The following is a 26,866-nucleotide window of genomic DNA, read 5'->3' as shown; positions in this document are numbered from 1 at the left end:
TTCAAACACAACATTTTGCTGCTCAAGTAGAACTGTAAGACCAACAGAGGTCAATGGTACAAATCCTGGTCCCAGCTAAGTCCATTGCAAAATTTCCATTAGTTTCAATGGGTCATAATTTTACCATTGAGATAAAAAAAAATAGACCTTCATCCCATTTCTATGCTCAGCTGGGCATGTCGCAGAATTGCTGCTCCAGATGAAGAATTTTAGTGTGAGCAACTGCTCTGTTGCATCAGATGTCTACCTGACAAGCCTGTCAGACATTATACATTATTGAGAACCACTTTCAAAAGAAAGTGCAAATTATTTGCAAATTATTACATGTGGAGTTCAGACTGCATTGAGATGAGCCTAAACCTAAACCTAAGGTAGTAGGTAGGTAAGTAATCTGAATTGTAACTCATTTCCAAATTAAACTGCTGAGACGAAAATAAGTGAGTTGGTAAAAATGCTTATTACTACTTAATGTTTAGAATAAGTAGCACCCAAGATGTTTGAAAGTGATGTCACGTGAAATGAAATCAGAAGCAAGACAATCTAGAAATTTAGAATGTAAATCACTAGGAAAGTTTTGAGGTGTTTTGAAGGATATGTAGATAGAGTTATACTTGAGACCATTTAAGTAACATAAACAAAGCTGAAAAAACTATGAACACTGTCCAAGGATATTATGGAGATCTCTTCTGAAATGTCAAATTTAAAGACACAAGGTAACCTGTGTTTAAATACTTAACTTTTGAACCAGTCTGTCCTGATCTTATGATATTTACTGCATGTCTTCTTTTAATTTGAATTTTCTGAATACCTGGATAATATCACATGTTCTGGAAACACTACAAACCCTGTTCAGAACACCAGGGTTTTGTTCTAAAAAGACAACATTTATTATTGTTTTAAAGTATAAGCAACTTAAATATCATTATCCCCTAATCACTGTCTCTTTCATGTAGATGTTAACCTGAACAAATTGCTGAGGAAACTACACCTATAACTAGCAAGAATGAACAAGTTACCCTCTTTAAATATTGCTGTCAAAGCCATTCTGCTTAGCACACTCTGGGCTCCCAATTACACTAAAGCCTATTATAGTTGCTAGTGATGGGTCAACTTCAAAAGGTTTGCAGATCTAGTTTGGAGAAGCATACAAATGTTTAGACGTTTGTATGAATTTTAGCTGAATTTGAATCTCTTTGGTCAAGAAATCCAACTTGAAACCCCACAGATGATCTCTTCTACCATGTCTAGTACTTCCTGGTTTCAGCCGAGCAAGAAATACTGTATTGTGAGAACATGTTTTTCCTCACTGCATTTGGGGTTTTTGTCATAGACAAAATTGTGAAGTGTAGAAGTGTGATAAATTTGGTGCTGTGCAAAAACTGTGTAATGAAACCACATGGAGCATAGATGGTCTCCATGTTTTGTTACAAACTGAAAACTCAGCACAGGTTCCCAGGGTTTTTGCTGAAGCGTGTGAACCTTTTTAATGATCCGGTGCTGACTCATGATTCTGCACTGAAAGAAAACACACTCAACTTGCATATTGTGTGACAAAAAACTAAGGACCCAATTCTACCTTCTTTACATCAAGCAGTACTTTACCCCAAAAGCAGTCATGTTGACTTTGTAGGATCATTTATGTAGTAAATTCCTGTTTGGTGTGAGCAAAGGTGGCAGAATTAGATCCTTAAGCCACAGTTCAGCAAAGCAATTAAGTACATGCTTAAATGCTTTGTTGAATTGGGACCCTGGTGGGAACCCTGAACTCTGGCATGTTTAGATTCAAGGTTTCTATTCATCCCACTAAATGTAGGGAAGTTTGCAAATTCCAGATCTGAGTCTGGGTTTTGAACAGCTCAGTGGAGATCCAGTGTTATGGTTCAAGTCCTTCTCTATCAAAAACTGCTAGACTGCCCAGATTTTGAACACAAAGCTGGTTGCAGTTCTGTTGCCTTCCACCTATAGGGAAATGTCTGCCTTTAGTCCCCCATTTCACTTCACAATCAACTATCAATGAACATTTTGCTAGCTGTCATATCCTGGTCCTCTAGTTCACCTTCTTTGCCTGTATGCTAAAGCAGGGTCTTGTTTAAAAGCTGATTTGCTTGATCATTAGAGTTGGCTGCAATTTGTGAAAACAGAGATGTTAGCTGCGCCCTTATTGGATAAGCAAAGAGGCTGGTAGTCTCATGGATGAAACCACTACCCCGAGAATCTTCACTGTCAGGGAGGCTAATTTGGTTAATTTAGCCATCTAAAATCCATACCATACCATACTTAAAATGAACCATATGTGACAGTATAGAAAAAATATAATAATTGGTGGTGGCACAAACCAGAGAGAGCTCTGGGAATGAGGAGAAGCATGGGAAACACACAGCTTGATATTTTCCCATACATGCCAAGAGTCCTGATTATTTTTAAGCAAAAATGTTACTATTTTTCTGCTCTGCGCATTCAAAGAATGTTCATGTGGCCCAGCACATTTCACTAGGGTTAAGGGGGTTTTTCTGCTGTTTTCAGATGCTGGCATGTACATCTGAAAGAAAAATTATCTGCAATTTCATGGTTTGACAGCTTTCATTATGTAATGACTTCCAGCAGTTTGCCCAGCAAACTGCATTTTCACCCATTTGATATAAGAATTCCACATTTTCTTCCAAACATACTGTATCTATGGACGTTGCTCATACAGAATAATTAATTCCCTTCATCACCAAATTAGTTCAAAGAGATGGACACAGCTCAAAATGTTCAGTGAGGAAACCAAAAACTCATGCTTATATACAGCTTATCAGAAAATTCTTTGATTGGTAAGTACCCAAGGTCAGAAATACTATGTGAATAGGCTCTCTTACAAGAGCTCCAGGATGTCTAGGTTTTAGTATGTCAGCAGAACTACAAGTCTGGTCTTTCTTGTATTAGTCTGAAAAATCACACTTTTGGCCAAAGGAAGAAATGCACAAGGACACATTACAATATATAGTCCTCTACCCCCCCCCCCCCCCCGCCCCCAAGGACTCCTGTCTACACAGAAAGATTTCTGTAAAACTAGTCAAATTCCTTTACACCTCTTGCTAGCAACTAGCAAGAAAAAGAAGTAGGAAGCGCAAAGGAAAGAGCAGAAAGGATAAGAAAATGGCAAGTGACAATGGGGATAATAATGTTTCCCTTCTTTCTGTTGGTTAGCAGTGGGAGAGACATTAGAAACAGATGATGTTAGGAGAGTTGTTAAATGGAATACTAGGGCCTGAAGCTTCTAATGCACTTGGACAATTCTAGGAGTGAGGGCTAAGGAGGACAGTGGTGAAGATTTTGAAAAAAAAAATTGGGGGGGGTGGGAGGGTGGATCATCAGCTGAACATGAGATCATGCTGTGGCCAAAAGGTCAAATGCAATCCTTTGATGCATAAAGAGGGAAATCTCAAGCAGGAATAGAGAGGTTATTTTACTTCTGTATTTGGCACTAGTGTGACCGCTGCTGGAAATCTGTGGCCAGTTCTGGGGTCCACAATCCTAAAAGGATGTTGAAAAGGTTCCAGAGAACATCTACAGGAATGATTACAGGATTTGAAAACCAATTATTGTGGTAGACTCCAGCTCCAACTATTTAGCTTAACAAAGAGAATGTTAAAGGGTGATCTGATTACAGTCTCAGTATCTATATGTGGAACAAATATTTGACAATGGACTCGTCAATCTAGCAAAGGTATATTGTGATCCAATGGCTGGAAGTTGAAGCTAGACTAACTCAGACTGGAAATAAGCTGTAAATGTTTAACAGCGATGGTGGTTAACCATTGGAACAACTTACTAAGGGTCATGGTGAATTCTTCATCACTGACAATTTTTAAATCAAGATTAGATGTTTTCTAAAAGATCTGCTCGAGGAATTATTTTTGGGAAGTTCCATGGCCTGTGTTATACAGGAGGCCAGACTAGAAGACCACAATGATCCCTTCTGATCTGGAATCTTTCAAAGCCCTCAGGCAGAGCTCCATTGTCATTAGTGTTTGCTGATGGCACTCATGATGAGTGCACCAAGATAACTGGATTTGCTTTAGGCAGTCTGGCATAAGTGGGTCTTTAAGAGGGACTTAAATGAGGACAGGCTAGGGGCCTTGCAGATGAGCTGTGTGAGTCCATGCCACTCATAGGAAGATTGATATATAGGGAAAATAGGGGAAAACTCACAAATGGTGGACATGGCAGGTCTATGTTTGTAAAACAGGAAGTTCCACAACAGCCCCAATGCCAGGCATGATTCAGCTCTGAAAACGTACCTTCAGATGTCTGGTGTTACCTGATATTCCCAGATTCTCACTTCCTATTTAATTCTCCTGGTATTTCTTCACATCTGAATGACACTATATTCTGTGGATGCCTTCCCAAAACAAACACACATACTCATACCCACCCACCCACTGAAATACTCGGTGCTGTGACTGTGATCAGGGTACCTTTTGCATTAAAAGGTCTGCATGGTGTTTTTTAAGGAAATAGGAGAATCCTGTTTTCTACGGCTTTCAACTGACTAGCAGCCTGCCTTGCTGGAGACAATGGTCTCACTAACATTTTAGAGAAGATTTAGAAAGTGCTAAGTATATTTCCCACATTGGAACCAATGAACAGGGAAAGTCAAAGCAAGATCACATGAACAGGGCAATAGACACAAATCATGGGGTTTGTCCTGCCAGTATAACCAGTGGTTTAAGTAGAAATGATTTCTTGCTGGTACTGCACTCATGGGAGGGACACAAGGGAGGGCACATGACCTCTGCACATGACCCTCCCTGTGACTCCTCCCCACCCTGCCCCCAGCCTGGGTCCTCCACCCTCTCCCCGGCCCCCCCAACACACACACACAGACACACACACACTCTTATCTGTCTAAAATTTTACAACTGCATCTGTTAAACAGATGAAGTTGTAAAATGATGCTTTGGGCCCCTGGTGCTACCTGTACTTCCAGGTGTCATTGAGGATCCAGCAGTACCCCAATTTGAAAACTTCTTAAATGAAAGGATAGGAAGGACAATCACCCCACTTTCCCTTAATACACTATCAGTGCCTTCCTTATGTCCAAACTAAGCTTCTGCCAGCTTGTCTTTATCTAAGTATTGCTCTCCATCAGTCACTAGGAAAGCAAAGATGCTGCACCATCTCGGTTTGATGGAAAAGAGGCGTAGAATTGTGTGCGCCATGTGCATCTTGTTAGAACTACAGCCCAAATTGTTTTATTATTTTCCTCAGCATGGCATACACGAGGGGCAACCAAAATCAACCTGGCAGAACATGCATGAGAACTGTCTCTGGACAGATAAGCAATTGATCAAAATCACATTCTCTGATCTCTTGGGGCCAAATCCTGTTCTCATTGAGATCAAAAGGAGTTTTGCTATTGAGTTCAATGGGAACAGGCTTTGACATTTGGAGACGAAAGAACAAAACCACTCACAAAAGGGCTATGTTGCTTATACCACAGGTATCAAAGGCGGCTGACTCATGTGAGAAAGTCAGCAGACATACATCTTTGTGCACTGCAAGAGAGAAATCAGCAATCAATGAGGCTAAAACAGTCTCTGTACCATATCCAACTCATAAGTCCATCTGCAAAGGATCAAGGAAATATGAAGGCTCCAGATTACCTTAAAGTCCTCAGTCCCTTGGTTAGAATGCTCCCATTAGTATATGTTCATAGTCCAGAGACTGGAGCAGTAAAGAGGCCAGAGCAGGAAAGAGGCAAAACGGATATATTTCCAGGCCGGGCCTTTTAGCTTCTGCCAAGTGGCAAGTAAAGGGAAATCTGTTCTTACTGTGAAAGATGGTGTTTGGAGTCACATGGGCAAGTTACATGTCCATCACCCCCACCCATATTCTAGTTAGAACATTCACAAAAAGTCCATTAAGTGTAGACAAGCATTTTCCAGGGGCCATTGTGAGCTAAGTGTTCCTTAATGGGCCATTCAGCTTGACTTGTCCCTTCATGTGCTGGCTAAATCCCTTATGGGCATTACCACAGGAGCAAATGTGTAGTAAACAAAGCTAATATTCATAACTTCAGATACCAATCTTCACTTATAGTTCTCCCACCCACAAAGCTGGAAAATTAGGCATTTGTTTTCCTTGTTTTGCTGCTCCAATTCCAGTTAGCAAAATGCATGTTAGCCTAGTTTGGCTGCAAAGACGACTTCTGTGTACACTGGGGACAACACCTGATACCTGTCAGGCTGCAGACGTGGGCTGACATCAGAATCCAAACATCCTCTGGCCAGTGCAAGCAGAGGCATTCCTCTAATGATTTGGACTTGATATGATGCAGTATGAATGTCATGGATAATTCAGACCAATGGGGAGAAACAGAATTGGGGAGAAACTGTTTAACAGCTTCAGAAACAGACCAATGGGGAGAAACTGTTTAAACATCTTCCTTCCCCCCCTCTCCCGTCTTGAGGACTCATTACCAATTTAACAGCACAATACATATGCTAACAAACATAAACAAAGCCTTTGTTTAAGTTTGTTAGCATATGCATTTTGCTGTTAAAGCCATATAAAGAATGAGCTGAGCGCAACCCTAAGTCTTTCCGGTACTCATACCCCCTAAAAATCTCTTGCAGGTACTGCACACTGGAGAGCACCACCCTACTTGCACTACTGCGTATAACCGAGAATTAGAAACAATGAGTTAGTATTCTCGTCAATTCTCTCACTTTGCTGAGAGTGCACTAACTGGGACAAACCTCCAGGCAAACTGCACCATAACACCAATCATGTTTTATCTCGAATGAAATACAACTTACCCAAGTAGTTGTTGCTCTTGGACATCTCAGTAATGTTGATTTTAATAGCCCCTTCAGGAATTTCTACTATTTTGTGGTAGCCAAGATTTGTTAGCGTGTGTTTGAAAACACCAGAGACCACCTTGCAACCAGTGTTGTCCCCTCCACATATTCCGCATTTGTCAGCCACCTTGTCTGATCCCAGGTAGTCATCACAGCCAATGCTCTGCAAAAATCAAACCAACATTTTTTTTTCAGAGCTTACAAATACTGTCTCATGAATCCTTCAGAATATTAATCAACATAGGATACTGTCATATGTGACTTTTGCAGAATATAAAGACTTCAGAGATTCAGTGAATTGGCATTTTGGATTGTTTCATTTCTTTGCTTTTCCACACACTAAGTGTAATAAAATACCCAAGTCGCAGAATAGACATTGAGATACTCTGTGGCTGGAATTTTCAAGTGAGCTTAGGGGTGTTGCAGCACTTAATCTTGCCATGCTTTGCTCAGAGGGACTCTCATTCTCATCAATGTAAAATCAAATTTACTAAAATATGGTGTCATAAATATAAAGGGAAGGGTAAACCCCTTTAAAATCCCTCCTGGCCAGAGGAAAAATCCTCTCACCTGTAAAGGGTAAGAAGCTAAAGGTAACCTCGCTGGCACCTGACCAAAATGACCAATAAGGAGACAAGATACTTTCAGAAGCTGGGAGGAGGGAGAGAAACAAAGGGTCTGTGGCTGTCTGTATGCTGCTTTTGCCGGGGATAGAACAGGAATGGAGTCTTAGAACTTTAGTAAGTAATCTAGCTAGGTATGTGTTAGATTATGATTTCTTTAAATGGCTGAGAAAAGAACTGTGCTGAATAGAATGACTATTCCTGTCTGTGTGTCTTTTTTGTAACTTAAGGTTTTGCCTAGAGGGATTCTCTATGTTTTGAATCTAATTACCCTGTAAGGTATCTACCATCCTGATTTTACAGAGGGGATTTCTTTACTTCTATTAAAAGTCTTCTTGTAAGAAAACTGAATGCTTTTTCATTGTTCTCAGATCCAAGGGTTTGGGTCTGTGGTCACCTATGCAAATTGGTGAGGATTTTTACCAAACCTTTCCCAGGCAGTGGGGTGCAAGGGTTGGGAGGATTTTGGGGGGAAAAACGTGTCCAAACTACGTTTCCCAGTAAACCCAGTTAGAGTTTGGTGGTGGCAGTGGAGGTCCAGGGACAAGGGATAAAATTAATTTGTACGTTGGGGAAGTTTTAACCTAAGCTGGTGAAAGTAAGCTTAAGAGGTTTTCATGCAGCTCCCCACATCTGTACCCTAGAGTTCAGAGTGGGGGAGGAACCTTGACATATGGGCACTGCTGTGACACAGTGCACTTGACCTACTGAACATCAGCAAGCAATGAGTTAACTCTAAGCTTAGGTGAACAGAGTGGCAGGTGAACAGGGTGGCATAATGTAGGAAGACTAGGGACTTTAGTCTCCAACAGATACTCAATGGAAAGCCAAGGAGTCCTATAGAAGCAGCTACAATGGCTGGTTGTCAAAGGTGGGACTAAGCAGTAGTTTAAAGACAAAGAGTTTACTTACCTGTAACTGGAGGTTCTACGAGATGTGTGGCCGTTATCTGTATTCTACTGAGGGTTTACGAATGCACCATGTGTCTGAAGCTGGAGAATTTCAAAGTAGGAGTGTCCGTTGGTCTATGCAGGCACCTTTGCTTCACCTCATGGTTTAGTCCAAGGTGATAAACTGCGGGGAGGACCGACCATATCTCCAGTTCCTTCCCCACTGCAAATCCAACAGATCCGCAGCAGAGCGGGAGGTGGAATACAGATAGGGACCATACATCTCGAAAAACCTCCAGTTACAGATAAGTAACCTCCTCTTCTTCTTCGAGTGATGGTCCCTACTGCATTCCACTGAAGGTGATTAACAAGCAGTACCTAATTCAGAGGGTGCGAAGCTGAAGATGAAACAGTTGAGTGGAGGACAGTCATGCCGAATGAGGCATCTGTCACAAAGTTCTGCACCAAGGCATAATATGTAGTGAAGGTATGTACTGAACTCCACATCGCCGCCCTACGTATGTCCCTAAGCAGCATATCATGGAGGGTGACCATGGTGGACACCTGGGCTCTCATGGAATGGGCCCTCAGTCCAACAACTGATAGACCAGTGTAATGCATCCAGAAATCCATTTGGAGATTCTCTATGTGGAAATTGCTTGCCCCTTAACTCTCCGCTATTGAGATAAATAATTCTAGGAGACTTTCTGATCAATTTTGTCCTCTGCAGGTAGATGGCCAAGGCCCAGTGCACCCGAGGGAGTGAAGTCATCACTCCTCTTCCAAGCCATTAGGCTTCGGGAAGAAAGCAGATAAGTGGATGGGTTGACTGAGATGAAACTGAAAGACAAACTTTGGTAGAAACTTAAGATGTAGGTGCAGGGAGACTTTGTCTTTATGGAAAGTGGTGAAAGGAGGGGATCTGCCATCATGGCACCAAGTTCTCCTACCCTTCTCACTGAACTGGTAGCCACAAGGAAGGTGACCTTCATGAACAGAAGGAACACAGAGCATGAAGCCAGCAGCTCAAAGGGTTGTTTCATCAGTGCCGATAGAATGAGGTTGAAGTCCCACTGGGGAGCAATAGGTTGTACAGGTGATACGTTCTCAGAAGGCCTTTCCAAAATTATTTGTCAACGGATGTGTAAATACAGAGTGTTCTTCCATGGGAGAGTGGATCTTGAGAGGGGCAAGCCCTTTAAGAACAGGAAGTTATCCAAAAGAAGTGGAATCTTCATGTCCTCTGGGGAAAGCCTTTTTTGCTGGGCCTAGGAGGCAACGCATTTCCACATGATCCAGTAGGAACACCTAATGGACTCTTTCCTACTGTTCAATAGGATGCCTTTCACTTCCAATGAACACTCTTCTTCTAGAGAAGATGCCCATCCAAGAACCATGCTCTGAGGTGAAGCATCTTTGGATCAGAATGTCTGATCCTGCTGTTGTGGTGCATTAGCAGCTCGGAGAAAGTGGGAATGGGAAGTGGGGGACAGATTGACATGCAGAGAAGGTTGTCGGCTCTCTAGTGGTCTCAGAAATATCTTTTCTAAGACGGTTGTATGTGCAAGGATGAAGGCAGGCCTGGAGAACAGAATCGTTGGGTCTTCTGGTGCTTGCATGATGGTTCATATGGTTGTTGGTGGAAGAACTGGGAAGTCCTGAACCATTGTGTAGAGGAGCTGATGGTAGAATTTCTGCTGGAGTGCAGGTGTGTAGATACACATTGATTGAAGTATGGCTCAAATTCTGGAGGGTGTGGAACTCATGAAGGTGCATTGCCCTTCTTCGGTTTGGAAGAAAATTTACTGCCATGCTTATGCGCATGCTTCCTCATCTCCCACCTAGGCCCCAGCATGGGGTCTTTAGTGGTGGTATCGCTGGAGGTGGACTCGATCGCCAGAGCCAGAAGCGCATACCTGGCTGTCTCAGGCCAATATACAGGGGGCAGTTCCCCGGCTTGGATACGACTGAGGCCATATGGTGACTTCCGTGAGGTGCTTCTTAAGGCAGAGAGCCTTCTCGGGTATGGCTTGGGAAGGACTGGCAGATACTGCACCTGAATGAAATGTGGGCTTCTCCCAAGCAGTTGAGGCAGTGTTGATGTTAGTTACTGATCGAGAAGAAACGGGGACAGGAGGCGCAGATTTTAAATCCTGGCATCTTTGGCATAGTCCAGTACCCACGCATGGGTACGGAGGAGGGTGTAACCGGTAAACAGATTCCCCCAAAGTCCCAGTCCTATTCCAAATACTACTAAAAAAAGCTAAAACTATGTTAAAACAGTAAAAACAGCAAATACTACAACAAAAACTAACTATATACAACTCTACTCTTTTTAAGGTGTGTCACACACGAGAGGACACTAGTAGCTCCAACTTCGACTCAGCAGCGGTGAGAAGGAACTGGAGACGTGGTCAGTCCACCCTGCCCTTTATCCCTCAGATGAAACCATGAGGCAAAGCAAGAGTGCATGTGAGGATCACTGGACACTACTACTTTCAAATTCTCCGGCTCTGGACATGTGGTGCATATATGTAAACCCTCAATGGAATACGATAGGGACCAATCACTGAAGAAGAACTTCTTGTAGCCCAAACTGGGATTTTTTGGTTTATATAGAAATCTTTTGTTTCATTTCTTACAAATTTGATACTTTTAAGCCCAAAAAGAAGGACCAATGAGGCATCTCTCAAACAAACAAGTCTCTAAAAAGTCTCTAAATTGTGCTAGGAGCCAAATCAACTTCCTGGCTGCTCCCAGTGATCCACGTGAGGGGCAGAAAAGTGGCCTAATGCCAACTTTGGCTCCCTCTCCAATATTCACCCGTCCTGTACAATTCAGCCAGGCCCAAGGTTTGGGCACACAATCTCAAAGACAATCCATTTGTATTCCTAAAAGTAGTGTAAATTTAAAGCAAGAAAATGCGTTCAGTACTTTCTTCAAACCAGAGAAAAATTCAGCAAGACTTGTATTTTACATGCATGCACTACATACATTTCCTCCTTATTTTCAAGCATTTTTATTTCTGTCCATAATAAGTGGACTGAATGTATAGTCTCTCTCTGTAGAACATTACTCCTCATGAATACTGATAGACAGTTCTCATTTCACCTATATAATAGGCCTGCTTTCAAAACGGTGCTTCAGAGACACACATACAAGGAAGAAACTTACAGTTCATATTATGACTCAAAAAATGTGTGACCTTATGGAGAAAGACAAACCAACCTGATTAAATATTACAGTAAAACAACCTCTCAGACTTATGAGTTTTATCAGTTTGATTTAAATATTCTTTTAAAGTCAAAAGCACTCTTCCATTATTTTAAGTAGATTGCACAATACTTAGTGCAAAAGCTGGTTAATGCCTGTTCCATATTCTCTCCTGCAAGTAAAGAGCCAAATGAAAAGGATACAGAAGGCTTTTCCAATAACCCATAAGAAAGGGCAGAGTCAGGAGCACTGGCATTGTTATGTTTCTTTCCAGATTCCAGTCCTAATTCTTGTCCCTTGCTGTGAAAAATGTTCTAAACCACAAGCCAAATTCTGCTTAGTTCCAGTGAAAATATTGAAGCCCCTACATCTTTCTTTATGATTATCCAAAGAACACAGATTAAGCCATCTCACTCAACCCTGCCAGTATCATGTGGGGCTTGAAAATGATGCCTGTTTGTGGTCATGAAGCAAGAGGCTGAATCAAGGTCCCAAACTCTGTGTGTGTAGGAGTGTGGGTGGGTGGTGAGGGATAACTGACAACTGAAAAACTGTTATAACCTATCATTTTTAGCAAGATTGAATTGCCCTGTCATTCAGAAGAGAGTTTGTTTCTTGTTGGAAGTATTTGCTTTAACATCTTTCATTTACTCTACATAGCAAATACATAGCATTAGAAGGAAATCATGTACATATTTCATGTTTGCCTTTTACTTAAAATTTCTTTTACTTGCTAATAACTTCATGCCTTTGGACAAATACAGAACTTACCACCGCATGTTGCTCCATCAAGATTTCAGACAAGCCTAGAGCAATCTGAAAAATGAAGTGCTCTGAATTTAAGACTTCTGCACCATAACTACAGATGATTGATTAAGCTCTAGCCTTTTCCCTATTAAAGATCTTTTGTTGAAAGGATTTACACTTTTTCCATTGTAAATTTATCTGAAAAGAAATGTGATGGTGCTTATCACCCTCTTAGGTTATCCAGTGACATGTAGGAACTGTCCCACTGCCAGTATGTCAATATATGGAGGAAACCCCTTCCTGCATGAAATGTCGTATGATATGTATTGCTTGTATAAATGCACAGTGGTCTTCCAGACTAATATTCTGTCTTCTACGGATTAATAAAGTTTCCTTCATTCAAACAAGCAAAAGAACTATTTTACAGAATAAGTATTTTAGAAATAGTTCAAGGGATTTTAAATTTTTAATTGGGACTATTATTCATACCCTTCTGCCTGTGAATGAAGGTGCCTTTGTACATGAGTACTGCACAAAGGTCTGAGAGACAGGCAAATGATAACTTCTTCATTTTAGAAACCCTCTAAAATTACCTAAAATATTTTAGCCATGTATAAAAAAATGTGTGCATAGCCCATATTTCCAGATATGGCAAGGGTAGCAGAATAGCAAGTTTTGTGTCCCACTGGTTCAGTGGGACTTTCTAACTGTGTAAAACACATATTTTTATGATTGAAGGGTCATGAGATATTAGATCTGACCCTATCACTGGTCCAGGACTAAATACTGCCTGTCCTGGGCCTTGGGCCAGAGTAATTTTGGACTGAAGGAGGAAACATTTTTCTGGCAAGTTGATTTTGAGTTTCTTTTTTAAAGGCAGCTGTTTGAAGCTGCTCAGAGGTTTGGAATGTTAGAAATAGTCCTGGTGGAGTTAGATTAATTAGTAGAGTGCTGTGGAAGCAGGGAAAGATGCATGATATTGAATGGAGCTCTCTACCACATGTGTGACATAGTATGGCCCCTAAACACTTTTCTGAATCAAGATGTAATTATCTCTGTATAAACGCACACACATGAATGAACAAATGAACGAGAGAAAATAAAATTAGGAAATAAACAAAACGTAACAAGCCCAAAACAAATCTCAGTGTATCCAGCATCCAGAATTAATGACTTAATGGTCCTGGATTTCAATGGCAGAAAGTTGACTGGAGAAGTCACAGCAGCATAATCCACAGAAGCTGCTCACACTGGCCTTTCTGCAGTGTGGCCTGAAGCCAAATTCTGCAGCCCAGAAAGTAGGTCGGGTTGGCTAGGACAGCAATGAATCAGCTAATATAACTTTTTGGTAGCATATAGTGAATGTACTTTGCTGATTAGTGATCAGCTAATGCACTCTTCCTGTGCTATAAAAAAGTCAATATTTTTCCTGAGAATTTTTGGAATTATGATTACATACATTTGAGTACCAGTTTGTTATTTCATTAGCAATTAAACACAAACAAATGTTTTAAAAAATCAAAACCCTCTTCTAAACTTTCTTATTAAATTGTTTGCATTCCATATAAGCACATACACCAGTCTGGATTGTTAACAGCAGATTCATGAGCACATATAAAGAAAGACATGTCTTGCCTGTGGAAGAATAATTTTTTCTCTTGCCATAACTTATCTTTTCTTATGACACTGCATTTGCAGCTGTTCTTGGGTTCCAAATGGAAGGGGGGGGTAGTGAGCATGTGTCCCCTAAAATAATGTTTTAGTTCAAAAGACTTCTACTTTTTTGAACTGTACTAAAAGCCAAATATCTTTACTATTTTCAAATAATTTTTGCAATATGTTTTAAGAGAACTTTATAAGTTACAGGTTAGTACTAAAGAAGTTGTTCAAGAATTACACACAATTGCCAACATTAAGTTAAATGAAATCTCTGGGAAAAACAAAGGACAATCTGGATGAAATATTCAGTGGTGGACTTCACAGGGATTTAGGGCTGTATATACAATAGAATGGGGTTAGTGCCAGGCATTTAAAGAGATGAAGTGCTGATTCTTGAAATGGAAAGCAGATGTTACAATTTCAGTGCTAAATAAATGTACTAAACTAAAACCTATGTTGGTACAGTGGCATACACAATACAAAGTGCCAATGATTTGCCTTCTGTGCTCTAGCTATATCAGTTTATGAATGATAAAAAGAATGATGAGTTCTAATATGTTGCTAATGTCCACTTCTAAACCTGCTAGTATTTGCAGTGAAATGATTTAGAAGAAAACTGTCAGACAACTGATTTGGATATGTGTGCTCCAGTGCCTAGCAGACTGTGGAGCAAAGCAGGTAGCTTCAAGTTATACTTCAATATAGTTGAAAAACTCCCGTGCCTATGCCAAAAAGGCAAAATGACAACTACACGTGTGCCACAAGTGGCTCAGCCACTAAAGAAATGGAGTGTGGTGCCACAAGCAACAAGATTCAAATATGACCGATGACCTGATTGTACATTGTAAATTATCTAGAAATCCCATTTACCACAAACGGATCAAAAGTCCTGCAGGCTACTAATCTCAGCTGTGCAGAGTCTCTTTCGGGATCTGCATTCTCTGTTGTTCTGCATGCACAACATAACATCCGACTTCAGACAGGTAGCATCAACAGGGCCAGCCAAGGTCTCGAACTCTTCCTCTTGTAATAACGGTACAAAACTCAGCTGGGCTACTAGCATTGTGGGTGGTATTTATGTTAACACAGCTACATCGCCAGATATTGCCTTTATTCTTCTGTGTAATTTTAAGGCCACATCTCTCTCTGTTCTGATAAATGTTCAGTGTGAACCTAATAAGATGATGCTTTGCAACATTATCCCCCAATCGGTCAGACATATTTTTTCAGATTTCTAGTCATTTACCTAAAGAACGGCCTTGCCAGCCCCTTTGTGGGTAAAAGCAATTAAAATAATTGAATACTGGACACAATAAAAAATGTTTTTGGTGGCTGACAGTTGACTCTTTAAAATTATAATTTGCAGCCATAGAAGAGAGATTTATTTTTTTCAACCTATTAGAAGTTAGCAGTGAATGAACCAAAAATGATAATTTTGAACCAAACATATTCTGATCCAGGCAACCTTTAGAATACTTAGTGACTAGAAATAAATAGGGCTGTGTACATTATCCAGTCTTATTGTGTGGAGTATGTGACTGGTAAGACCCCACTTCTGGGATGCCACCTGATGTGCTGGGGTCCCACTTAGCCCCCTGGCCCTGCCAGCCTGGGTTTCCCTTGCACTGGGTTGCTGTGCCAGGTTCTCAAACACCTTTTCAGCATACACCCAGGCAAGACCACACCCAGTTGCAGACACAGACTGCAGTCAGATCTCTGTAAGAGGATTCATCCAGCACTCACATGCACGCCCACTGTGGAGAGAGAAACCCCAGATAATATTGTCTTGTGCTGTATAGAAAGATCTGCACAGTGCAAGCTCAGAAAAATTCACCCTCTCTCTCAATGAGAAGAGAGATATGCACAGCTTCTTGCCCCTCCCCAGATATGGATTGAACAAACTGGATTATGTTATAAACAATAAATAAGTTTAACTATAAAAGACAGATTTTAAGTGATAAGGGATAGCAAACAGAACAAAGCAGATTACAAAGCAAATAAAAAAAACACGCAAGCTAAGCCTGATTATCTAAAGAAACAGGTAACAAAATGACAGGTTTCAGAGTAACAGCCGTGTTAGTCTGTATTCGCAAAAAGAAAAGGAGTACTTGTGGCACCTTAGAGACTAACCAATTTATTTGAGCATAAGCTTTCGTGAGCTACAGCTCACTTCATCGGATGCATACTGTGGAAACTGCAGAAGACATTATATACACAGAGACCATGAAACAATACCTCCTCCCACCCCACTCTCCTGCTGGTAATAGCTTATCTAAAGTGATCACTCTCCTTACAATGTGTATGATAATCAAGTTGGGCCATTTCCAGCAGAAATCCAGGTTTTCTCACCCTCCGACCCCCCCCCACACACACACAAACTCACTCTCCTGCTGGTAACAGCCCATCCAAAGTGACCACTCTCTTTACAATATGTATGATAATCAACTTGAAAGCAAACTTGCCTGAAAAAAATACATTAATTAAAGAGTGAAATGAGTATAGGCACCGACTCTGGGGCTGGAGCTACAGGCACCAACTTTCCAACTTACCGGGGGGTGCTCACTGCTCAACCCCTGGCTCTGCCACAGGCCCTGCCCCTACTCCACCCCTTACCGCCCCCTCCCCTGAGACTGTCGTGGCCTAGCTCCTCCACCCTCCCCACCAGAGCCTCCTGCATGCCACAAAACAGCTGATCTGGAGGTGCGGGGAGGGAGAGGAAGGCGTTGATCGGTGGGGCTGCTGGGTGGGAGGCGCTGGGAGTGGGAGCTGATGGGGGGCTGCTGATTTATTACTGTAGCTCTTTGGCAATGTACATTGATAAATTCTGGCTCCTTCACAGGCTCAGGTTGGCCACCCCTGAATTAATCCTTGGAATAACTAACCTAGGGATGTGGTGGATTCTCTCACTTGAAGTCTTTAAATCAGTACTGGATATCTCTAATAATATGCTATAGCTCAATCAGAAGTTGTAGGTTTGATGCAGGAATTACTGGCTGAAATTCTATGGTTCGTGCTATGTAGGAGTTCAGACCAGATTTCCATAATGGTCCCTTCTAGATTTGAAATCTGTGAATTTATATGAAGTGACTTATTAAGAAAATCTAATAGCAGTAATATTGTTATCCAAATACTATAGGAAATGTCTCTGACTAGTTTTTATCTCAATTATGTGATTAATGTAGCATGAGCCATGGTAATTTATAATGACAATTTTCAAAATTCATATTTAATATCACATTGAAATTAATAAAAACAGTGTGGAAGAACAGGTTCTAGCTAGATAATTTTCATATTACATATAACTGACTGTCCTTACAGGGGTCTGGCATTTGTTGCATCCACTTTGTAAATTTTACACAAGTTGCTTTCAGCAAGAACATCATACTGCTAATCAAGCTGTTTTGGGGGAAGAAGAAGAAGAAGAAGAAAAATGCACTGGAGGTGAAATCATCATTTTTAATGCCTTCCATTAAATGATGCTGAAAAAACAAATGAGAGGAGGAAAGTATTTTAAAGCTGACCTGCAAGTATGTAACAAAGTTAAGGTTGTGCAGTAGATTATTCAACATGGTCTTTTCAGCACACTGCCAATGTCTACTACATTTGTTGTCATTGCTGTTTCTCAGGGATGTAAAGGGCAGATCTCTGCTCCATGGAGCACCCGCTCCCACTCACTATAGTGACTCAGCCTTGCTATCCTGTGACATATTTACCATTGACACAGAACATCACTGAAGGCTAGACCTTGTCTAAAAGAATAAGGGGAATCCTGATTTTTCCAGGTCTCATGGTATTTTTGTTATTATGCTATTATTAAAATTTAATTACTTGTATCATACAGGGAAGATCATATCCCAGAGATGTTGAGTGTGTGGAACAAGACAAGCAGAATATATGCTAGCAAGAGTCAAGATGCACTTAATGAACTGGGGAAAACAACAAACTAAAACAGAAACCTTAGATTTGTGCTGAAATGACCTTTAATCTGTCTACCTAAAGCATAAGCAAGTATTATTAGGACAGTAACATTTGAAATTATATTTACAGACCATCTTTCCCTATAATTTGTCTTTCAGAAGTATGGTTTCCCTTGTCTACCCATCCTAAACAAAGCAACTGCCACATAGCATTGACTGAAAACAGAACAGCAGTGACACACAATTATTAGATTTTGCATTTGCTGTATAAATCAGCAGTCTCCAGAACTTTTTATTTTATGAAAAGTTAGCAAGAGCATGTTCCATCACAGGCTCAACACCTGAGTTAAGACTCTCCATTCTCTCTCTCCTCCTCTCTGCTCAAATTCAGGTTTTCTGCCAATCTCTGAAATGGTTTGTAGCATTATTTTGGTTAGTATCTGACAGGAACAGGCACAGGAAAGTTTAGTACCTCCATATGTAGCACTTCCATAAAGCTTTTTATTTATCTACAATATGTCTTACATTTCATCAGAGGTACCTAGGTTTAGAAGACTTTTACATTTTCCTACACCATCATATCAATTCTCCTACAGCACTTATTGGCAATTAACACTGTATTTGCACTAGTCTCTTGGTGGTTCTATTGTCACTTAGCATTATGTAGCAACAACCTAGTACGTAATGGCTCCCTTGTCCCTCTAGCTTAATTTCAATGGTATTACAGCAGGAGAAGACCAAGTAGGTCGTAACAACAGCAGTGGAAACTAAATGCCTCTGTTTGACTTTTCCCCTCCATCTCAAGCCTAAGAAGTTCTCTGAATACACATTAAGCTGAAGACCATAGAAGAAGAGATTCCTGCACATATCATAGTCCTCCTCATAAATAAAATAAAATAAAATCTGGCCTCCTGGGGATTTTGCAAGGGAAAAACATCTCAGAAAATGGAAGAAAAAAATTAGAAATGTGTTTAAAGTTTGTTTCATTCAGTTTGCCCTAATCTTTGAGATCTTTCCTTAAAACCTGTAATAAAATGACTGCTAAAATACAAGGCAAATCAAGCTCATGCCAAAGTAGAAAGCCAAGACAGCTCTGATGTTTTAGCTGTGGATGAAGATAGTAATGGTTTAACAGGGAAGAGAGAAGTTAGAAACAGATATAGATAAATTAGGGGAAATACTGCTATCCAAGTTAAAGTTGAAAGGTGAAGAAAGCACATGAAATGAGAAAGTAAATCTCCCAAGTCCTTCCACCATTTTCTCCTCCTTTCTACCAACTGCTGCTCTTCTTTTTAACTAATCACTGCTCTATCGTTTTCATGGTTCCAGAAGGCCTTACTGCTAGAACATCATCTGTTACCTTATTTCATTGCTGCTTTAACAAACAACTTCCTAGTGTTTAGCTAACTTCTAATGCAAGCCTGGCTATCTAGTCATGTTGGAGATCTTCCCCACTCACACAGTCTGACGTTTTCACTTCCCATGCCTTTCAAAAGGAAATGGAGAGACACATTATTTTAAACAATTCAGCCAGTAATACGGTAGACAGAATTTAAAAGTTAGTGTTGCCCCCAGGGCATTTGGGTAAAAGTAACAATTTTTAAAATATATAAAGTGGTTTCCTATAAGCAGAGACTCTAATGAGACTTCTTCAGTGACCAAAGGTAACAGGAATCTCCTTCTACAAAAACAATAGCTACTGTATATTTTTGTAATGGTTTCATTAAAAAACAATTTTTCTAAAAGACAAAGCCAGCTTCTGTCCTGCAAAACCATACAGAGGCAGCTAAGCAAAGCACTATGTTAGCAAGCTTGAGATGTGATTTGAGTTCCTATACTCATACTGGGGATGGTCGAAGTATAACCTGGAGGCTGAAATAATTTGTGACCATATATGTATAGACATTCACACTGGTCATTAGGATACCACATATATGTCACATAGGGAACAAACTTCATGAGATTCAGCTTCAAGAATACACATTTGTTATTCCTGAGGGCATTCTGCATCAAAACATTAAAAATTCTATGCACAATATTTTAAAATTCTGCAAAGTTCAACAAGGTTCAACAAGGACAAATGCAGAGTCCTGCACTTAGGATGGAAGAATCCCATGCACCGCTACAGACTAGGGACTGAATGGCTCGGCAGCAGTTCTGCAGAAAAGGACCTAGGGGTTACAGTGGATGAGAAGCTGGACATGAGTCAACAGTGTGCCCTTGTTGCCAAGAAGGCAAATGGCATTTTGGGATGTATATGTAGGGGCATTGCCAGCAGATCAAGGGACGTGATCATTCCTCTCTATTCAACATTGGTGAGGCCTCATCTGGAGTACTGTGTCCAGTTTTGCGCCCCACACTACAAGAAGGATGTGGAAAAATTGGAAAGCGTCAGGAGGAGGGCAACAAAAATGTTTAGGGGACTGGAACACATGACTTATGAGGAGAGGCTGAGGGAACTGGGATTGTTTAGTCTGCAGAAGAGAAGAATGAGGGGGGATTTGATAGCTGCTTTCAACTACCTGAAAGGGGTTCCAAAGAGGGTGAATCTAGACTGTTCTCAGTGGTAACAGATGACAGAACGAAGAGTAATGGTCTCAAGTTGCAGTGGGGGAGGTTTAGGTTGGATATTAGGAAAAACTTTTCCACTAGGAGGGTGGTGAAGCACTGGAATGCGTTACTTAGGGAGGTGGTGGAACCTCCATCCTTTGAGGTTTTTAAGGTCAGGCTTGACAAAGCCCTGGCTGGGATGATTTAGTTGGGGATTAGTCCTGCTTTGAGCAAGGGGTTGGACTAGGTGACCTCCTGAGGTCCCTTCCAACCCTGATATCTATGATTCTAGGATTCTATGAAAGTTCTGCAAGTTTTATTTGTCAATAAATAAATACAGAGGTCTCCAGCATGGCAACGAGAAGCACAGGCCACTGTCTGCACAAAGCTGGGAGATCACCCTGCAGCCTTGCAGCCTCCCCACCCCAGAGACACGGACTCAGTGGTGAAGCTGCTCTGACTCTGACACAGCACAAGGCCTAAGCCTGCCCCAGAAACACCCTGGGGCCCTGCCCCTCTGTGCCAGGCACACCAGGTGTGGGGCAGGCAGGCTCAACATGGCAGGATCCAACTGTGGAGGGTCCCTGTGTGGGGGGATCCAGGTGTAGGGTGAGAGGATTCTGTGCGGGACGATCTGGGTGCAGGCAGCTCAGTCGGGGGTCTAGGTGTGGGGGGAGCTGGATGCACAGAGGCTTGTTGGGGGGTTCCAGTGCAGGGGCAATGAGACTCTGCCAGGGCTTCCAGGTGAAAGTGGTTGGGGCTCAGCGGAGGGGTCTAGGTGGGGAGTCTCAACAGGGGGGTCTGGGGAGTGGGGCATGGTGAGATGGGGGTCTGGGTGCAGCTAATTGGGGTCAGTGGTGTGGGGGCTCAGGGTGGTGCAGTGGAGGTGGGGCTCATCAGGATGGGGGTTGTGTGCAGGGAGTTCAGTGGGGGGTAGTCTGGGTGCAGGGATAGGGGTCCGGAGGCAGGGCTTCTGGGTGGAGAAACCCCGTTGCCTACTCTGTCCCCATATCTACTCTAGCGACACCATCAGAAGACCCAGCCACATGAACCACACCATCAGGGGCTCATTCACCTGCACATCTACTAATGTGATATATACCATCATGTGCCAGCAATGCTCCTCTGCCATGTACATTGGCCAAACCAGACTGTCTATGTAAAAGAATAAATGGACACAAATCAGACATCAGGAATGGTAACATACAAAAGTCAATAGGAGAACACTTCAATCTTCCTGGACATTCAATAACAGATTTACAAGTAGTCATCCTTCAACAAAACAACTTCAAAAACAGACTTCAAAGAGAAACTGTGGAGCTACAATGAATTTGTGAATTTAACACCATTAATTTGGGCTTGAATTTTTGGCTGGCTCACTACAAAACCAATTTTCCCTCTCTTGGTATTGACACCTCCTCATCAATTATTGGGAGTGGACTACATCCACCCTGATTGAAATGGCCTTGTCAACACTGGTTCTCCACTTGTAAGGTAACTCCCTTCTCTTCATGTATCAGTATATTTATGCCTGCATCTGTAATTTTCACTCCATGCAGCTGAAGAAGTGGGTTTTTTTACCCACGAAAGCTGATGCCCAAATAAATCTGTTGGTCTTTAAGGTGCCACCAGACACCTCTCTGATGCGATTTAATCTCTCTGCCAGCTGCTCCAGGTGCCTGAAATGATGTACCTGCACAGTTAGGGTGTGGTGCGTGACTGCTCTTGCAGCTTCCCTTTGCTTCCCTTTCAGAAAGTAATTTTTCTGCAGGGAGGCAAAGAAATCTCTGGGAGACATGAATTCTGCACACGCACAGTGGCGCAGAATCCCCCCAGGAGTAACTTGTACCTCTGTAAGATGAAGGGACAGCTCCAGATGCTCAAGACACACCATTAAGATTAAAAAGTACATTTAAAAATGCCTTCTATCCAGTATTACCTTCAAGTTGTTAATTAATAGTTATGGTCAGAAAAGTGACTACATATAAATGACTCCTCAGAGTTTATTATTATTTGTATTACAGAAATGCCTGAAGCCCTTAACTCAGTTGGGGCCATGTTGTACTAGGCACTATACATATACATTGTAAAAGATAGTCCCTGCCCCAAAGATCTTACAATACAAATAGACAAGATGGACAAAAGGCAGGAGAAAGGAAGTACAATGATACCTACTCTACAAATAGGGAACAATGAAATTTCATGATTTCCTCAAGGCACAGGAAAGTGGTAGCAGAGCCCAATACACTATCCAGACATCCTGAGTCCCAGTCCAATGTCTTAATTACCAGATTATTCTTCCTCTCTTCCCTGTATCAATTCAGAGTTGTGTCTTAGCACTGCAGCGCCAACAGAGGTATGGGAAAGAGAGACAAATTCTTTTCTGGTTTATGTATCATCAACAGAATTATTAACTAAATTTCATTTGTAGAACCTTGAGGTGTAACACTTTAATAGCTACTTAATGATACCTTGTAAATCTCCTTATGTGAGTCAGGGTTACTGAGAGAGCTGGTTGAATCAGTTCCTGCAATCTGGTTTTGACCCTTTTTCCTATGTGTGAACCGTCTGCAAACAGATACTGAATTTGTGCACTATTTGTAACTGGTCAACAAATAGTTTTTATAAATGTCTTTGAGATGATGTCTCCCACACAAACAGTGTGTATTCAGAATTCACTATCAGTTTGACCCAAAGCTCATTAAGACAATGAGAATCTTTTGATCAGGGCCTATTTGAGTTGTGTGGCCAGTCACTTAAGTCTACAGTATGATAAATATAAGTTCCCAGCAAACTTTTATAGAAACAAAAATTGTTAGACAGCCTTGATGTAAGAAGGAACTTCACTACTCAGGTCACAATTCAGCCCTGATTTTCTTACTGACTCATTTTCTGCATCCAGGTCCCCTGACACCAATTGCCCCAGATCTCATCATGATTTCCACTTCAGTTCAATATGCTTATAATGAACCACCACCCTGGTGCAAGCATAGATTTGAGGGCTACTGAAGTCTGGATTTCTCAGCACTCTAATAGTGAACCTGTGTTAAATAATGGTGCACTGCTTCATTTCAAATGTATCATTTAAGAGCCTTTGGTCTAAGCATGATCATTGTCAGTTAATGTGGTGAGCACTGCAGCAATTAAATTGAGCATGCGCTTTCAAAAATTCATAAGGACTTTTCCCACGTATACTTCTCCTTGACCTACCCTTCTGTGTTTTACAGGCATAATATTCATTCAGCTGAAATCCAGCCCTGACTTTTGGGTAGCAGGCCAGGTCTTCCAATGTCTGCCCAACAATAATCACTTTTGTGGAAAAACACATTCTTGGTACTGCCAGTTTGTTATGGCCTCCAATTCAATTGCCACTGAAGCCAAGGGAAAGATCTTCATTGAACTCAATGAGAGTAGGACCAGGCCAGCTTAGTCCTATTCTTTAGTGGAGTGCCATTTATACAACGTGTCAAGCTAATTCACTAGCTCCTTGGTTCGCTAAAAGCAGCTTGCTGATGTTAAAACTATTCATGCCCCTTATTAATTGTGAAAGATTTTCAACATGTAGTTTTAGGATTAATTATGTCACTATGTATCATCATTAATGCCCTTTCAGAGTCCTTTAAACTCAGACACCAGCTTACCAAGGCTCTCAGATGGCAACGCACCCTCTGGATCTTGTTTTCAACGCACCCTCTGGATCTTGTTGGATTTGGGCTTTGAAGGGATTTACTCTCATTCATTATCTTGTATGGTTCCTTATATTATTCTTTTAAGCAAATTTCAACTTAAACTAACCAAGTTTCCACTACCACAACAACCACTCACTGAAATAAAAGCAACCTAAATTAGAAACATTTTAACGTGAACATTGATAATCTTTTCTATTTGATGCCTGCTTTGGAAGATACTGACTAGTTAGTCATCTTGTATATAATTGGAACTAATATTCACCCTTCGTCGCCAGAGCCTCTAGAACCCAGTCACAATGTGCCTCTTGTCTTTACCTCACTCCGTCATTCATTTCTCATGGCTCATGATTTTTTAACCACTTTTTAGCATATCTAAGGGTAGTCTGGCCTACACCGAGCCACATTTTTTTCTGTCCTTGATTGAAACTTCAAGTTAGAGTTGAAAAAATAAAACATTTTTAAACAAATTTTTTAAATAAAACATTTTGAGCTCACTTTTTAAGACTCCATCTTCCAAGGTTTTAGGTGCTGCGTGCCAGTGTTTCTGCCTGTTGAGTTACCAATGTTTTTCTTCAGTAAAATTGACAAGCTTTGTGGTAACATTTCTAATGGTGATATTTGGGCTGTTTACTCTTTGTTCTCCTTCTTGTTAGTCATTCTGGAGTGTATTTGCAGTCTCTGAGGCAGGAGTCTGCACACACATTTCTGAGGCCAATAAATCCCTTCATGACCCTATTCTTTCTGTTTTTCCTCCATCTCCATGAAATTTTCTCCTATTGCTATGGACCTATAAATATCAACCAATCTGGATTGTTTGGGGGATTTCTAATAAATTGACAAAAGTTGGCATTCACTCATCTGCTACTTTATTTGCCACTGACAAGGAGGAAGATCTGCATGTTAGTCTTGGTAACTTGCTTGTCATTATTGATATAAGGTCCAATGCACTGTCCAGACGAAATACTGAAAATACTTGTGCATTTGTTTAACCTTTTCTCATATAAACCCATGAGATGGTCATTTCTCCAGAGTTCCTCCTGCCTGAAGACTGACTGTGGAACAATTCCTCCTGTACTGATCTCATGAAGATTCAATGAGCATGTAAGCCTGTAATACCAAGCACCAAACTTCAAGGTCACTCAATGAAGATTCAAAAACACAATCTTGGAAGCCAACAGAAAACGAAAAGGATAATGGGGCAATGTGATGAGTCATTGCCTCTCAGCACAGCTCAATTCTACAAGACTAGTAAAGATGGCAACTAAAATTATTCCTGGGGGGTTTATGCCTTCCATTTACTATCAAGAACTGGCTAAAGTTGAACCCTGGCTTCTACAAAGCACATAAGCAGCTAGTTAACGGTAAACGTAAGCAAATCCTAGCTCAAGTCTTTGGGAATTGGATGCTGGAGACTGGACATGACAGAATATGGCCACTGATCTGCTAGCAACCCGAGTATAATCCTGCCCAAAGTCCTAGCTCCATGTTCAGGCTGCTAGCCTGAGCTGCCAACTATGTGACCACAGCCCCATTTTTAGCTCGAGCAGAGCTACTGCACGTATGTCTACCTGATCTGGACATTACCCCTTCCAGCTGCTGTGTAGACATACCCTATGGGACACAGCAGAAAAGATAAAAGGGCAGGTAAACTCTGTTTTAAAATGTGAACTTCTTAATGAAAAAAAAACTGTGTCCAGTCCCGTGTGCTATACAGGAACATAAGAATTGCCAAACTTTGGTCCGTCTAGCCAGCATCCTGTCTCTGACAGCAGCCAGCATCACATACTCTAGAGGAAAGTGCTAAAACTGCCAGAGGTGCAAGAATCTATAGCAAGACTAAGCAAAAGGGCTAAAAAAGTTCTGATGCTATACCACATAATAGCATTTATGTACAAAAAATTAATATTTACTTTGCGGATGGCAAAAATTCCTTTTGGCTGAAAAACATGACAGTAATATGTGCTGTGTTCATTCTACAATGTCTCTCAGCTGTTAACTGTGATGTTGAGGCACCCTGGACAGATTCCATGGATGGGATGGTAGTATTCATTTAGGGTTTCACCCAAAGCCAATGGAAAGCCAGTAGACAGTTTGGATCAAGCTGCTACATGTTTTGCATGTATCAGTTAATCCTACTCAAATATAAAATAAATTGAGGTCTTGTAGCAAACAGCAAACTGTATCAAAACATGTCCTTTCCACACACATTTTAAAATGAATTATACTACCTTACCCCCACTGAATATTATCTGATAAACCATATTTAATATTTTTGCCCACAAGGTGGCACTTATAAGCTTTATAATGTAATAACCTAACCTGAATTTAGAAAGTCTTATGCAGGAAAAATAAATAGCACTGGATGAAGATCATTTTAACTCATATTCAAAAATTAATTACATTTCTGCAAATTAGGCCACTGTTTAGAAACATTTTAAATGTTTAATTATTTATTAGAAAACACAATATTACATAATATTAAAATATTGTATGCTTCTGTTCTGTATTTCTATGAAACAGTTCATGCTCATATTAACTCAGAGCAATTTTTGTGCTCTCCCCCTTCGGAGTGGTTAAACACTATTTGAGTAATATATTTCTGACAGCCATCGCTCAGCAATTCATAGAATCCTATAACCTCTGGAGACACTTAATGTGAACTAGAAGAATATTGCACAGACCAGGAATGAAAGAGAAACTCTTGAACTGATTTCCCCCTTCCTCCCATCAGCT

At 41.0% G+C, this 26,866-nt stretch overlaps 1 protein-coding gene across 4 annotated transcripts in view; it reads right to left on the bottom strand.

The window, feature by feature from the left end:
* Positions 1-26,866, bottom strand: part of THSD4 (thrombospondin type 1 domain containing 4) — a 599,697-nt gene that overhangs the window by 120,893 nt on the left and 451,938 nt on the right. For all 4 annotated transcript variants that reach the window (XM_027818796.3, XM_043523831.1, XM_043523832.1 and 1 more), the window contains one exon: positions 6,804-7,008. In XM_027818796.3, the coding sequence (XP_027674597.2) occupies positions 6,804-7,008 (205 nt within the window). The remainder of the gene's footprint in view (positions 1-6,803; positions 7,009-26,866) is intronic.

The sequence above is a fragment of the Chelonia mydas genome, chromosome 10 (genome assembly GCF_015237465.2).
Source record: "Chelonia mydas isolate rCheMyd1 chromosome 10, rCheMyd1.pri.v2, whole genome shotgun sequence".
NCBI classification, from domain to species: domain Eukaryota; kingdom Metazoa; phylum Chordata; order Testudines; family Cheloniidae; genus Chelonia; species Chelonia mydas.
This window is presented reverse-complemented; position numbering and strand designations above follow the sequence as displayed.